The 16,061-nt window shown below is 37.0% G+C and overlaps 2 protein-coding genes across 2 annotated transcripts; one reads left to right on the forward strand and one right to left on the reverse strand.

The window, feature by feature from the left end:
- Positions 1-1,792: 1,792 nt before the first annotated feature.
- Positions 1,793-12,477, reverse strand: syn2a (synapsin IIa). Its single transcript, XM_055165467.1, has 12 exons — positions 12,382-12,477; positions 10,622-10,964; positions 5,264-5,321; positions 5,089-5,180; positions 4,832-4,988; positions 4,167-4,256; positions 4,029-4,091; positions 3,426-3,568; positions 3,251-3,325; positions 3,063-3,165; positions 2,384-2,530; positions 1,793-1,921 (listed from the first exon to the last, which is right to left on the reverse strand). The coding sequence occupies exons 2-12, from the start codon at positions 10,960-10,962 to the stop codon at positions 1,793-1,795; spliced, it is 1,398 nt and encodes a 465-aa protein (XP_055021442.1). The 5' UTR covers positions 10,963-10,964; positions 12,382-12,477.
- Positions 12,478-12,553: 76 nt separating this feature from the next.
- Positions 12,554-16,061, forward strand: LOC110164686 (transcription cofactor vestigial-like protein 4). Its single transcript, XM_020929779.2, has 6 exons — positions 12,554-12,710; positions 13,112-13,236; positions 13,435-13,591; positions 13,668-13,890; positions 13,956-14,067; positions 14,148-16,061. Exons 2-6 carry the CDS (start codon positions 13,155-13,157, stop codon positions 14,339-14,341), a joined length of 768 nt encoding a protein of 255 aa, XP_020785438.1. The 5' UTR covers positions 12,554-12,710; positions 13,112-13,154; the 3' UTR covers positions 14,342-16,061.

Consider the following 16,061-nt stretch of genomic DNA (forward strand, 5'->3'; position numbering starts at 1 on the left):
ATTTAATTAATGCAAGATTCCTAAGTTTCATACCATACAATGGAACATTCCAAGCAAAGACATAACATCCCCATGGATATAAGTAGGTGGCAGACCAGAAAAGTTAAATAGTGTACCTTTATTTGCAAAAGCTTTTTGACGTGACTATGAGGAAGATCTGATTTGTAAAAAAACACATACTATATTGCACTTTTTATCAGCTCACAGACACAGAGGAAGCCAAAATGATTAAAATCTTTCAACAGCAGTAGCATGAGCAGAGCAATATTTAAGCTCTAGTCCACACGTAGATGCTCTGAGCACCTGTTGTCATAGCAACACCACAATGATGGCCGAGATCTGCTGCAAGGGGCGAGTGAGGAGACTTCTACATTGTGTTTTTTCCATGCCAATTAGGACGCAAGCTCGACCCCTTCATTTCAGGCTGCACTATGCCCTCCTACACAATCAGATGAGACCATGTGAATCAACAAGCTCCAACTCATTATGTTCAATTTGATTCTGTCAACATTTCACAGGGCCAGTGTTATTCTGCATGTTAAAATAGGCATACTATTTTAAAAGGAAATGGCGTGAAATGGCGTAAAATTCAAAAATGCAGGACTTGACTTCAAATGCAGAACCTTATTCCTTGTAAGCTAATAGATTCACAAACTCATTATATAATTATCCCATAACTTCATGCCAAGACTATTGACAATCTTGAAAGTCTGATTGATTTAAAGACTTTTGATTGACATTGTATTTTCATTTAGATAATTTGTGTTGACAGAAAAATGTCAGTTTTTGTTTGATATGAATAGCCTTGATAAAAATCATCAGTATTTTGACTTGAGAATCAAATTCTACCATTCAAGTCCTACCTCCTGCCCTACCCGTTATTACTAAAAAATAAGCCAGTTTAATATAACTATATTTTAAACCTATCTGTGTTCAAGTCAGTAGTATTTATATTAATATGCTGTACAGTAGAAGTGCAGAGATTGTAATGTAAAAACAAAATCTTTGGTTCAAAATGATACAAATACATTTAAGATACACTGCAGACATAGCGTCATATATAATAAATCTTCAACTCTTTTAAATATAGCCTTTACTGTAGGATTAAATATTAGTAATCTCTATAGGTTTCTGTTAGTCTAAATAGACATGTGAATGTTAAGTACTGTATTTCTTTGTAAAATACACAGGGTTTTATGTTAATGGATAGCATTTAGCAACATCACATTCACAAGGCATGAACCACGAGGAGCACATATAGGCGAAAACAACAGCGACATCCCACTTGACCTGGACACTTTACAATTAACCTTCCATCATACCAATCATGCAAAACATAAATAAATCACTACTGTGTAAAAATAACCACTAGTAAATCCATACACGCTTACATACTGTACACAATATACTTCAAAGTGCACCATTTTCCACAGTTTTAACAATATCAAACTAAAATAGGGGTCAAAGGGTAAATGAAAAATGAAATAGCTGGGCTAAACCCTTTGTAGCACACAGCAGCACTGAACTTAGTGTAGGCACAATCTTGCTTTTTATATCATCAACAGACCTGAACGAAAAACCACAGCTATTGAACAGAAAGGACCGCTACAAGCACACAAACCTACAGGTAGACAGTACGTTTTGTCACTGCATAGAGTTCAAAACACAGTCCGGCAGTTAGCTGTACCAAGCCAAAGTCACCTGATCCAGTATGCACTCCGCACCTCCGTCTGTACATTAGTGGCTAGTGTACCTCTAGAATTATATATAACTTCTTCTGTTCCTTGGCAGTTCAGTTGGCCTGCACTGGTTTTGGTCCCACTGCGACACCGTTACAATCGAGAATATACTGCAGACAGCTGTTAGGAGGGTGGCCATCTTTAAGGGGCTCACCAGTGGTCTCTCCTTTCAGACCAGTGCCCTGGGACAACAGAAACATCAATCAATTAGACATTTGCACTTATAGTGCATATAAATATTGACCACAGGCATTATCCTGCCAAACTAAGCAATTATTAGAAAAACATAAAAACCTGTAATCTGGTTTTGAAGATAATTGTAGTAAGTACAATTGACGTGAATACACAATGCTTTATAAATTTTAACTTGATTAGTTGAAACCAATGTATTCACATAACTGAAGATAAACATACAAAAACACATAACCATTGGTTAAAATAAATTTATTCTGGGTGAAAAAAAAGTCAAATTATACATCCTATGAAAATCTAAAGAAATTAGAATGATATTACATGTCTCTTTGCAATGTGGCTTGTCCTTATAGTGTTCATTTGTTTAAGGTATTTGTTTATTTATTTATTTGACTGGGACAATGCAGCCATACATAGTCACAGGCAAAGCATGCAGGTGATTAAAGTCATACCTGTGATGGCTGGATAGTGGTGGGTCTCGGTGGCGCGTTAGCTTGCTTTTCTGCTAATGAGTTCATTTTGTCCAGCACCATGTCCGCGATCAGCTGTCTGTCTTCAGCCTGGTGCTCTCCAACCAGAGGCATGGATGAGCCAACAAACTGTGAATTACATACAGCAACAATGTCACTCATGTAATAACCATTGTAATAGCCAGAGTAAACAGGTATCAAGTAGCATCAAGTAAAACATTACAACCAATGGCTAATGGGCAATTGAATATGATTAGTCAATTGTTAAAAGTGAAATGTATTGTGAAATCGTGATGTTTAAATTAATGGATTGAAGCATCTCTAAAACAGCGCCTCTCAAAGAAGGAACCAGAGATAGACCAGATCCAACAGATACTGCTGGACTCAGTAATTTAAGTTAGTGGTTCTTCTTGATACTAGTTTCAAACTATGATACAGGTATCATATGTGTGGTATGCAAGCTCTTCCCCAGCAAAAACCTTTGCAGTTGTAGTATTTTCTTAAATTAGTCTTTGTTTAGAGCCACTGTAATTAGTGGAGTATTCATATTTTAGATTGTAATTCAGCCCTAGTTAAGACTTACTTGTTTTGATCTGATGGTAACTTGGAGGGTAAATATTTTCTTTGAAAAGCACTGATGCGTATAATGTTGAACTCTTACCTCTGTGATGTAATCTTTGCCATCTTTTCCGTGTATGGCTTTGACCGCACAGATGTCCAGCCCCCCAAAAATCTCTGAGCAGGTGTCAACCCAAAGCTTGTACCTAAATAGTGAACATGCATATGAGATTTGCATTTATAATAAGCAATACAGTTCCTCAGGTCTCTAGTAAATGTTCTTTAACTTACCGGTCTGTCATAGCCACCTGTTCAAGCATAGCTGACCCTGTATTGGTCTTCCAGTTTCCAGATATAGAGGTTCTCCTGAAGAGCACAACAATGGCATGTTAACACCACTTGGTAACACTGTTTATAATAATGTAGGCTAAGTAATGGTAAAAATGTATTTATACATAATACATACATGTAGGCTTTATAGTCGTTGCCGATCTTCTGGATTCTGATGTCGTACTTGGAGTCGATGAGTGGCTCTGTAGTTGTGTACGTTTGGGTTAAAGCCACGACGCTTGCAATATCCTGGAATTTAGTGTGATTGTCTACTTTCACCTAGACACAATTAAAAAAATAGCCAAAAGCTAGATTTAAGTTGGTGTCACAAGATCCCATAGACCACAGACCCATCAGACTTAATTTGGAGATATGCTAAATTGAAATATGGAGTATATTGTCTATAATATGAAAAGGCAGCAAAAAGAACTGATCAAACTTGCAGTGAAATGTTTCTGCCTCTACATGGTTAATATTACAGTTCATTCAGGTTTTGTGCAATACTCGAACCTCTACCGTGACATTTAAAAGCATATTTTATCCAAATTAATTGGTATAATAACATTATATCATCATCATTGAAATAATAATCAACATATACATTTTTGTCATCCACTTTTATTTATGCTGTGGTTTGGGCATATAAGGGACCTTGTCACTTATGCAAATGATCTGAAAATAGTAAAAAATTCCATATTTCCATATCAGTCACAAACAGTTTTGAACCTAAAAACAATACCTTTCCCATGCCAGAGTGAGCATGTCCAATCTTCACAACTACTGGGAATGTTGGCATGCTGACCTGAATATAGACAAAATAATAGTTAATTAATCTGAAACATTATTATCATCATATTGCTTAAATTAATTTCCTCACCATTTCTTTATAGTTTGGATAAAACGTCTGCTCAATCAAAGGGAACTTCTCAGCCCCTAGTTTCCTGTGAGTGTTAATTAGTTGGGCAAACTAGACAGAAAAGACAGTAATTAAATCCATGGGGCAGGGAATAGATACATTTTTGTTATTATCTATCCATGGGTTTCAGAATGATGAAAAAATTGCACTGTTGCCAAAGCAATTAACAATTAAAAACATTCTGTTAAATGGTGAAAAATCTTCAAAATGCCACCTATGATGGTAAGCTGAAACCCATGAACAGACCCAGACTTTTATGAAATGGAGGATCCTTGATTTAATGTAACAGTAGCACCATTTATGTATAAAATATTTTACTATTTGAAGTTGAAATGTGAAGTAATACATCTTCCATCGCCAATTCATCTTTTTAGCATAAAATTATTACTCTTTTTATTACATTATTTCTTCTTATACCAATTTAATGTTCAGCTGTTTTTGATCTATGGAGTTTAGAGTGATGAAAAAATGAACAGATCATAACAATATAATATATCTTTTAAATGGTGAAAAGTGCTTAAAATGGCACCTATTAGCAGGAAGCTGAAACCCACACATAGGAGCTCACTGTCACATTTTGTATTTATTGGAGACGCTAGAAAAACATTGAACAGCTAAATGCCTACCGCCCATGGCTTGTCACAAAGATTATAGATGGACTCCAAGGAGTTGATGCTGGGGACTCCTCCGTACTGCAGGCCAATAATCAGGTTTCGGAAGTCCTCATTGTGGGTCATGCTGAAGGCGTGCTGGCGTATGAGGACAAAGTCAGGCTTAAATGACCTAGAAAAACATATTATATATATATACAGTATATTATATTAGCACGATTACAGTTGATTCAAAGTTCATAGTAAGATTTATTTCTCTGCTGTTATCTTACCTGACAACTTTAGTGCCATTCCTCAGTACCTGCATGTTAACAGTGCATGTCCCGTTTGCATTTGCCACAACATTGATTTCCTTAAATTCAGCCTTAAAATGGGAAAATAAGTGGAGGAAAGTTGAGATGTAACAATGTGCTTCTTTAATGTATTAACGTGATCTATAATACATACCTGCTCTACTTTGAGGTCATAATCTTCATACACTTTCTTTCCCCGGAGTAACTTGGCCCTGTAAAAATAAAGCACATTTTCTAATTATTGTTTTAATGGTGGAATGCTTCTTTATGTTGTGTAACAATTTCAGTACTTTTGCTTTAGACCTGATTTGATCCATTTTAGATGTGATTTAGTCTAGATTTTATATAACAGTGCACTATGAAATTTTTCTGGAGGAGAGTACATCGCTTGCTAATTTCCATGGAGATTATATTGCTTTAGAATTGGAATTATGCCTATGCATGGCATTACATTTATGGATGAATACCAGCAATTGACGCCATCAAGCCAAGTTACAGGTAAGATCTGTGGTGACTTGGTAAACTCGTAAGAATGCATGTTTGCATGTTTCAATAAAGCTTTCAGGCAAAGCAATAACATCTGGTGAAAAGATAAGTGAAATTGTGCACCTTCAGTTCCTGGTTCATTCAAGCAGGTATATTTTCTGAGGTAGTATGTGCTATGATTACTATATGTAATTTGTTTTTCCTCAACTAGCCTTACCTAAAAGAGGCATATAGCAACATATATGCTGTTTGTAAAGCTGGCAGTACAAATAACACAGCGAATAAAATACTCTTACTCCAACTCAGGCAGGAATCATTTTTCAGGCTGAATTTTCTCTTTCAGAAAAGTGTCAGCAGTGACAGAGACAAACAATGACGCCCACGGCACTGTGAACGCTGTAGCGTCTCTAAATGTAGGGCTCAACAGAGCACAGTTGAAAAGGACAATTGCTAGTTCACGTACAGTAAAACCACACAAGAGGGAGAATGAAAGGGATGTGGTCTGTTGGAGTTTCGCTGCAAAAATTAAAAAGAGAATACAAATAAATTTCCCATAAATTGTTAAGCTTTGACTTTGGCCACCCTAGCAAGTGGTTCATACTAAATGTATAATAGTTCAGATGTACAAAAGCCACTGTAGAAGTGTAGTGGCCATGTTTTAGCTTTAAACAGCCACACTGACCTATGGGTGTGGAAATTTCCAAACCAAAAGCTCACAAAGAGAAAGAAAAATTAAGCCAGGTGTGCTACTTCAGTATGAAATGTTTTGTATTCTTTTGTCTAATAGCAGACATCTATTAAAGTATATAAATACTACAGTATGTTACTGATTTTTCTACAGCCCAAAATTATGTTAAAAAGAACCACATACTAGAATGTTTGGAGAGACATCAGACATTTCCAGACTTGATACAAGTACAGAGGCAGGTCACGGAATTTATATAATATTTTCTAAATAAATAAAATGTCCCAGAATGTTTAATTAACCACAGTTTGGAGGATGAAACTTTTTCTTGTATCACTGACAAAGCTTCTGCTGCTTTTAAGGACAAGGGACATGGTGATTAAAATAGCTCTATCTGATCATTGACAATTAGAAATTATCTTTATTTGGACAGGGAAAAGTGGATGTGAAGTTAGTTCTGAGTGAAGATGATGAACAGGATGGTGTCAAATAGTTGCCAGGAAAAAAAGGAAAAAGACTTTTAGTTTAGACTTAGACTAATAAACCAAAAAGAAACTAACATGGGCAAAACTCTATTATGCTAAAACTAACTAGGCAATTTAAAAGTACCTGAAAGCCGCAGACAGTATATATAAATTTGATATTCACAAAACAACTTCAACAGAGATTGCATTTTTCTGTTCCTGCTCATCCTCTCCCTGTCATTCTGTGGACGTGTTGCAGCATAATTAGTGAGGAAGCAAACCTGAATTATTTATTTTCCCAATCTAATTTGGGATTGCAGCTCTTAGTTGGCTGTGGAGGAAAACAAGATTTAAATATGACTCAGGGCTCCTCCTTCTAGACTTTTCCAATAATGAGATATGTAAACAGCTTTATTCATCACAACCCAATAAACCAACATTGGATGAATTGTATTTAGTGATTTATTTACATTTCATACTTTGTAGTCGACCTTTATTATGTCTAGAATCTGCTTTGTCATTCAGAGGAGTGCAAGGAGCAATAGAGGATCCTATCCAATAAAACAATTCAATTTAAGTACATCTCCACAGAACCACAGACAGCTATCACCTGCATTTAACATCTTAACTTTATTGAGTGAGTCTTGGTTTATTTCTCAGTTACTTTTACCAGTGGGAAATGAACCCCCAACCCAGGAAAACAAGCTTAAAAAGACAACCTCCTCTCTGGAGAAGACATCTTGGAAGCAGAACAATAGGGTCGGATATGGCAGGATGTTTTACTTGCATCATTTATTTGTTTCTAATCAATACTCTCTTTCATGAATTACCAATGAGATAGAGCTAAACATGGTTCATTTTGACCAATTACATTATTATGAAAAGACATCAGTCTAATTAAATACGATTTATAAGATATGGGAATATATAAATATGTACAGCGGCATAGTTCTGTCAATGACTCCTGTGAGAGTGTGAGGAGCAGACACTCCAACTGAATATTAATGCTGGTAACAAGGCAGCTTTGACAGTCACTCCCATATGCACCCAAGATACAGATATAAACAGCCAAATTATTATTGTATTGTATTGCATTCATTTCAAGAAAACATTGTCCAGATAATGACCATTGAAGCCATCTACGATGGTGGGCAACTCAAAAAGTCTTAAGAAATCTCAAAAATTCCACAACAATAAAAGTAAGCTTTATTATTATTATTATTTTTTTTTTCATATTCGTATTAAGGTAATTTGAGATATGGAATGAAAAATGCAGATGGAACTACTCATATCCTATTTACTCTGTTTCAGTTATGCCAATGTGAAAATATGCTGTTAATTACTGCTAAAAACAAATTTTACTTCATCTATTTGAAATATGACAATAATTATCACACTGCAATCTGGCAAGGACATTTCAAGAAAATGACAAGAATATAATTTTACAAGCCTCTGAGCCTCCACAACAACACAATGGTATCACAAGTTATTGGAAGTAGCAAGAAATAAATTGTGACACTAAAAAACTTGATTTAACCAGGAAATGTATGCACTCATATAGAATAGTGATGTCATGATACTGAATACCGATTCCAAAACCACAATAATAAAAAACACACCTTCAATAGAATGACTTTTCAGCATTAAATAATAGTACTTTCTTTTTCTTTTCTTGTCAGATCTCAGTCACTAAACAAGGCTGGGTCTGGTTAAGTGACTTTGAGTATCAAAGAGCTATATATAAGACTATAAAACTATAACTATAAGACTAATGCATTATTATTATTACAACATTACAATGTGATATTATATCTGTGTAATCCCTCAGTCATTCAGGTAGGTTCCATAGTGGTCTATGGGCCTACTAGTATACATACTCTTCTACTTCTTCTGAAATATCTCAAAATCATTTTAAAGCTTTTTAGGAAAGATGTATTTCGGCCCTGTAAATGTGACATTTTTTGTATTGGTACTTGCTCAAATGAGTATCTAGTTTTGATACTAGTTTTAGTATCGATTAGTATCTGATTTTCAACAACTCTAATACAAAAGCAGTTAATATTATTCTTGTGGTGCCTGAAAAAGACGGTGCCATCTGCTCTTCCTGTCATGAGTAATTTATAGCACAATCTCAGATAGAACAAAACACACATGTCCTCACTTGTCTGGCTGCATCATCAATACAATGTAAATATTGAATTACCCAAAAATATAATGTTCTAAAGCTGTGCATCTATTCAGTTGCGCATTTGCAAGTATAAAGTCACATCTAATACACATTCAACATTAAAAGATCTATCTGTAATAATTGTAATATGTGCATAGTTAATTTCATTTCACTGGCATTGTGGTGCATTGCTACAGAAAATATCAATACAGATATCTGAAGTAGAGGTGTGTGCCTGTAGACTGCCTAGTAAATATTAGATAAAAATGTTACTTGTGTGTGATATAAAATTGAAATGCCAACAACGACAAAACAAGTGAGAAAAAGCAAGTGCAAACACCACTGAGCCAGAAAAAATAGATGCAGCACCCACCCACCCAGGAAAGCTTTGTAACTGAGCACTACCGATAATGCCAGAATGAACTAAACATATCAGTAACAGACAAATATTATTCAAGTCTCAAAATCTGGAAACTTCTATAGAGCGTTAACACAAGCCAAGACCGATGCATGAATTGTAAACTACACTCTCACTTGCAGTGCATGGGTATATTAAGTTTACATGACCTCAGATGACTTCAGAAAATGTGTAATATGTTTCCTTAGAAATAATAACAGCAGTAGTATTAGAACAAATTGTATGTGGGTGTTACGAGTTACATGAGTCTATCTGCCATTATAGGATGATCCAATTAATATTGATTGACATTTATACAAACCAAATGGCGAGTCTCTTGCATGTAAACAAGACACTGGCGAATCCCCTGCGTGCAACCAAATCATGCTTTTTTAATTTTAGATACGTTCAGCCTAATGCAGAGCCCTAAAGAGTAATTGCTCTGCCCCACTGCTGTGTCTTGCCACACATCTTCAGTTGTTTGATTTTCTATCTCTGGGTGGGAGTTGATAATTGGCCATTAAAGTCAGCGTAGGCAAAAAGACTGAGTTGTAATCAAACAAATGTGTGGATAAACCATTAAGATAACAGCAACATGTTTTCATTATAACAGCAATAACAGTCATATGCATTAACATACAGTCAGTTCAAATGTATGGCCCAAAATAAAAGACATATATTCTTGCTAAAGTCAGTTCAAATCGCCTAAAATGCCTCTTTGTATTGATTTACAGAAAACCACAGTTACTGGTGTGGTGGATCTTTCTGCCCATCAAGTAGAAAAGATTTATTTTGACTTCTCTACTTCCTGTTCGTATCTAATATGTATCACGCAGGCATCCGTCTCCTCATATGTGCAAAGCATGTCATGTGACCAGGTATATGGCAGCACCGGGAAACCCCATTGATAAAGAGGAGCACTGCAGCATAACATGCAGAGGGTGAGATGCATAAAATATTCATAATGTATTTGGGAAAACCTACAATGCCAGATTATCGCACAACTGTGAGTGTATGTGATATACAATCAAACATACAAATGCATTGAGCTTATTTGACCAAATGAATATATTACCTCATTATAAAGGCAGGCAGGAAGACCAGGAAACGTCCATTTTGGAGTCTTGTGTGTCTTATGATTTATATCTAGAATGGATGTTGTTGCATCTTATAATACTTAATGTTGTGGTTTGTGTTTAAAAAAAACAAACGTAATCTAATATACCTTTACAAATCAAAATATAATGCTGTTTACTGTATCCCCATTGAATTTAATAAGCATGTAAATTAGCTTGTTTAAAACATTGTCTTACCACTCCTGTGAGGGCTCATCAATGACCAGAAGTATCTTGAACTTCTTGGATGTCGTGACTTGGGTTTGCTCCACTAAACCTGCTGAGGCGGCTGTCTGCTTCACTACATTGGTGATGGAGCTGAAGAAGCTGGTTCCCGTGGATTGCGTTGGCTGGGTTTTCCTCTCTGGACCGGGGGATGTGGCTGGCGCTGTGGGCCCAGCTGAGGTGGGGGACTTGGCGGATAGAGCCTGAGGAGGAGGTGGTTGCGCCGGGTCAGGCCTCTGGAGGTCCGAGATGTAGCCATTGGGAAGATTAGAAATGAAAGTGCTGTCTGAGAGGCGCCGACGCAAATAATTCATGCCTGCAGATTGGAAGAGCAAAACAAATTAGTTGGAAAAAGGTGAGGAGGAGCCCTGATGCTGCCTTGTGTATAGTGGCTGATAATGGCTGAGCTCTGAAGGCAAACTCCCAGCGAATGCATTCAGCGGAGCATCCTCAGAGCTCCCACTCACGGGCAGTGACGCTGCAGACCCCCTCAGCCAATCCCCTCTCTCTCCCCTCTCTTTGCTCCACAGCCTCTCCTTTCCTGTCCTCTCATCTCCACCCTTCCCCCATCCTCGGCTGCCTCACAGGCGTCATGCTTTTAGGAGCTAGAGCACAGAAAATACAGGGGTTTCCATTGGTGGAGAATTTGTTTTTGAGTGTTATATAATTACATTACCATGCTCTTAATAGTTTTCTTTCCTGGATTGCACAGTATTTTTGTGCCTTGTGTAAAATAAAATGGCTCTGCGACCAATGGGCAATGTGGACAGAATGAGTAGCATCACCAACAGCAGTCCTGTGAGAAATGCAAATCTTTTTAAAATAAAGAAAATTTCTTTTCACTTTTTTCAGAGCAACATACAGGTACAAATATATAAGGTTGCACAAGTCACCATAAGGCAAAACAATGAATTACTAACCACAGTAAGATAAAAGTAGATTTAAATCTTGAGCTGGGTTAAAACAAATCAATAGATCAATAATATAGTGGTCAGAGAGGTCAGAACAAATACTGAGATGCATATGTTAATATAGACATATGTCAAGAATTCCAAATGGTAACCTTCTTGTTAGAAGTGCACATGTTTTTTTTTACTATGTTTCATGGTTTGCAAGCCATGAAACAAAAAATATATAAAAACAATAAAACATTCTATTGCACACTTCTATAAGAGCCAATTTTTTTTTTCCATTTTTGTCATTTTCTTGGATCATCGCTCAAGCAGTCAACCAGACCACTGGTGATCACTAATGGTCTGGCTTGTCAACATGCAGATGAATTCATATGATCAATTAGTAAAGAGACAGGAGCCATTTTGAAGGCTTGTTCCTACAACCACAAAGAAGAAAAATGAATGCCTCTCAGAGAAAGAGATAAATTAACCAAAACATCTTTTTAATCCACATTAAATCTAATGTAAAGACAAGTAAGACAGTACTTACATTAACATTATTTGCATTTATAAGAGCTAACATAGTGTTATCTGTTGTAGGTCTCTAGTGCCACCAGCTGGCAGTATTCGCTCATGTCTGCCAGGGACCGAATACTAACGCTGAAAGCAACTTCACATTCAACTTTTGCAAAACATACCAAAACATTCGTCTTACACTTTTCAGTGGGCTGTATGCATTCCACGCTTCGCATACTATGATGTAAAAAAAAAAAAAAAACTAAAGGAAAGTTGTCGCATCTAATGATTTTCTTGAACTAAATAAACATAATACAAGTTCACCTTGTGTAAGAGCAGTCGTGTTAAGCTCAGTAGATTCAGAGGCTTTTGTTTGCCTCTGGGACCATTGGCTGAGAGGCTGTCTGTCCTGGGCATGGTCCTGGGACACCCGCGGGCGGCCTGGGCCCGCCTCTGCAGCTCTGGAGAGGGGCAGATCCTTGGGTTTGGTTTACGCAGGCAGCGATCAGCTCCGATGCTAATGCTAACGCTGCTAATGTTATTGTGGATGGAGGCAAGATTTGTCGACGAGCTTTAGTCCCCTACACGATTCAGTGGCCTTGTTAACGATCTTATTTATTATCTGATCACCAACTGCGTATCTTACCACAACCGTAAGTCTAACTCTTGCCCACTTTAAGTGAAAATATATTTACTTTTTCATGTATGTTAGCTTGATGTACAACTCGCGTAAACGACAAAGTGGCGTTAGCCAAAGTAAGCTAAACCTGCAGTTTGTGCGTAACTCCAAGTAACGTGAAGCGAAGTCGCTGTTAGTTCAATTGTGACACTGTAATAAACAGGACAACTTTCATGTTCATCATGTTTACTGTAATGAAGCCACGCATCTAAGTTTGTATTTCAGGATAATGCTAACTAGTATAGGCCAGGATCCTTGAAAAAATCAGCCACTGAACATTGATCTGACTTTTTACCACCACTGTCTGGACTAGTTAAACTTTTTGGCACTAAACATTTGTTCTATCAAAGTAAACGCAGTGAGTTTATTCGACAGACACATCGCTAACATCAATGTTAGCCTCCAGGCTGTCCGTGTGATGCTCGTCTCTATAATGGACCTGTTGAACTCTCAGCTTCTGGACAAGATGAACAACAACCTCGGCAGACTCTACTTTGAAGGTTATTACATTGCATTTTCATTTTAACGGCTTTATGTAACAATTACATAGATGCTTAATAAAAACAAGATTGCGTTCTGTGGTTGAATCCACTGTAGCATATGCTGAAAGATGAGTGAAAAGACATTTTGATTAGTTAAATTAGATTTGTGCAATGCACTTGTTACAAATGTATGTTATTTTTATGTCAATTTTTCAGATGAGTCCAGGGCAGCCACCTTGTCCACTTCAGTGACAGGTATCACTGGGCCTCCCTCACACTGCCCCAGTAAACGAAAATATGGAGAACAAATGGAAGATCAAATGAACTCAGATGATGACCACATGGCCAAAATGAGACTTTTTGCTTCCCAAATGTGAGTATATTTAAAAATATGCATATGATATGCTTATATTTGACTGAATTTTGTTGTACTTTATTGTCTCATTCAGGGTCAGACCTGCTGCTGGGAACAATCGTAACGAGCACTGGAGCTACAACCCCATTCCTGTCGAGCCCCTCTCTGCCTCTAATGGTCTCCATGGAAACCACCTGTTTGCTTCCATCCCGAGCTTCACTGTGGATCAGCCTCTGGCTCTGACCAAAAGCACTCTGGACCCTACTGCTGGAGGAAGGGACAGGCCTGTTACTGCGGGCAGTGCAGAGCGACAGCAGGTATGTGAGCTATGTGCTGCTAATGGAGATATCAAAGCAATCACTAACAACATCCATATTTACAGAATCGACCCTCAGTAATTATCTGTGCTCCTGCAAGCAACCGCAACTGTAACCTATCTCACTGCCACATGAATGGCTCTTCAAGCCAAGAGTCTGACCAGAAAAAGGCCAATGGTGAGTTAAATATTCATGTCCATTTACTGCAAAGATCCAAGCTTTTTATACTTTATCATGATTTTCCTTTGTTCTTCCAGCTCAAACTGAGTGTGACCCAGTGATTGAGGAGCACTTCCGCCGCAGCCTCGGGAAAAACTACTCAGAGCCAGAGTCCAACTCTGTGTCCATCACAGGGTCAGTGGATGACCACTTTGCCAAAGCGCTTGGTGCCACCTGGCTCCAGATCAAGGCCAAGGGTGGGGGTCCACGTGCCCCAGAGGCAGACCCGTGAACCACAGGGCTAAACTGTTCAATCACTTTAAAGTGAATACTGTGAGTGCAGATCACACTCTTGGTTTTTGCCAAGCACACATATTTTACAAACCTAAGAACAATATAAAGGTGCTCACATATACAGACTGTTTGTTGGGCTCAAATGTCCCATTTAACTTGTGAAACACAAATTCTTATTGTGATATTGAATTTATAATTCATAAAACTAAGAGAAACGTAGCAGTGTTGAATAAGTTACATTCACATTAATATCAACATGACATTTGGGATGTACATTTGATGACCTAACATACTTTTATAGCCAAAGAAATTCTCAGCATTTTGCAACTTAAAAGCCATAGATTGACCCAGACTTTCCCATTCATCATTTTCATTGCAGTTACTTTTAATATTATATTACTTGAACAACTTGCCAGGTCTAATCTGCAACACTGCATTTAAAGATCTCAGATGGCAGGTTACGCCATCATTTGGAACTAGTATTTTTAAGTGTGATTTTGCAATCAAGTCTTCTTAAAACACTATGTATCTGATAACAAAATAACTGGACTTATCCACTATTAACTTAAAACCAGTAGAATATTCATGCAGATTTTGATCAACTAAACCAGATACCAGTAGATGACTAAAACAATGAAACTTGTTTCAAATGGCTGGTTTCTATTACAATCTTTATTCTATTCAGTATATTATCTCAGATTTTATTTTTTATCTAACAATGTTGTAGAATTACTCACTGCTGGAACAGTTGTAATCAATATATTTTTTGTATCTGGTTTTCATGACTATATGTGGGTGTGTTAGCATCCATGTACCATTTACAGCCTCTGGCCAGGTTGTCTGAGTGCAGAGTGTGGGACTGCATGTGTTGGTCTCTATGGAGCTGGACACCAGGGCTTAATACATGACTGAGCAACAGTGACCTTTGTAGCAGACTTTATTTATTCTCAACAGGAAGTAGCCTCATATTAACTTAGACAAATGTGGTGAGGAAAAGTAACTGTGTATTGCTCCTCTGTTGGCAGTTTCTTTTTTTTTTATTGTGAAACATTCCACTGTCCACCACTTTTTGTGCCTCATCTTTATGCAAAAACTGTTACTTTTCCACTTTTAGGTTTAAATCAGAATTACAATTTTGTTAAGACATAAAATAATTTGTTTATCTAGTGCCACCTGTAGGTCAACACTGATTATAGTATTTTAACTCCTGATGTCCTGTCTGTGAAATACATTTGTATTTTACTGTACTGGTCTGAAATGGTTATACAAGTGCTTCTATTTTATTTACCCGTATGAGACTATCATTGCGCCGAGCGGAATGATTATCATCACTTAGTTTTGTTAAGAATAGTGTACTCATGTATCATGGATTAATTTCTAACCATGTTTTTGTATTGACTTTTACAATGTGATTCATTTCCACCATTAGTTAAAGTGCAGGACCACATCTTTCGGAGAGATGCCTGGACAGTTTAGAGTTTGTAGTTTTCTGTGTGTACCATAGTTGAGGGATTATCTTCGTCTGCTTGTTTGACACAAGTAGAGTGGTAGAAGTATGGGCTTTTAGACCATTTTTATTTAAATGCTTTATTTTTAGACTACCTGGATGTCAGAGACTGTTCAGACAAATATACGTTTCATATCATTTAGAAAAGAAAAGAATTGTTAATTCTCTGGAAGAAAATGCCACTGTTTTATACTTTCTATAATTTTCTTTT

This window comes from Boleophthalmus pectinirostris, unplaced genomic scaffold (assembly GCF_026225935.1).
Source record: "Boleophthalmus pectinirostris isolate CB_2022bp ecotype Guang Dong unplaced genomic scaffold, ASM2622593v1 HiC_scaffold_784, whole genome shotgun sequence".
NCBI lineage: Eukaryota > Metazoa > Chordata > Actinopteri > Gobiiformes > Gobiidae > Boleophthalmus > Boleophthalmus pectinirostris.

Bases quoted from the DNA above. Each gene is read 5' to 3' on its own strand.
- syn2a (XM_055165467.1), bottom strand. From the start codon at position 10,962: ATGAATTATTTGCGTCGGCGCCTCTCAGACAGCACTTTCATTTCTAAT. The intron at 5,322-10,621 runs GTAAGACAATGT...TTATTTTTACAG, and splicing joins GATGAGCCCTCACAGGAGTG to GGCCAAGTTACTCCGGGGAA. The intron at 3,326-3,425 runs GTATGTATTATG...TGTGCTCTTCAG, and splicing joins AACGACTATAAAGCCTACAT to GAGAACCTCTATATCTGGAA.
- LOC110164686 (XM_020929779.2), top strand. From the start codon at position 13,155: ATGCTCGTCTCTATAATGGACCTGTTGAACTCTCAGCTTCTGGACAAG. The intron at 13,592-13,667 runs GTGAGTATATTT...TGTCTCATTCAG, and splicing joins AGACTTTTTGCTTCCCAAAT to GGTCAGACCTGCTGCTGGGA. The intron at 14,068-14,147 runs GTGAGTTAAATA...TTGTTCTTCCAG, and splicing joins TGACCAGAAAAAGGCCAATG to CTCAAACTGAGTGTGACCCA.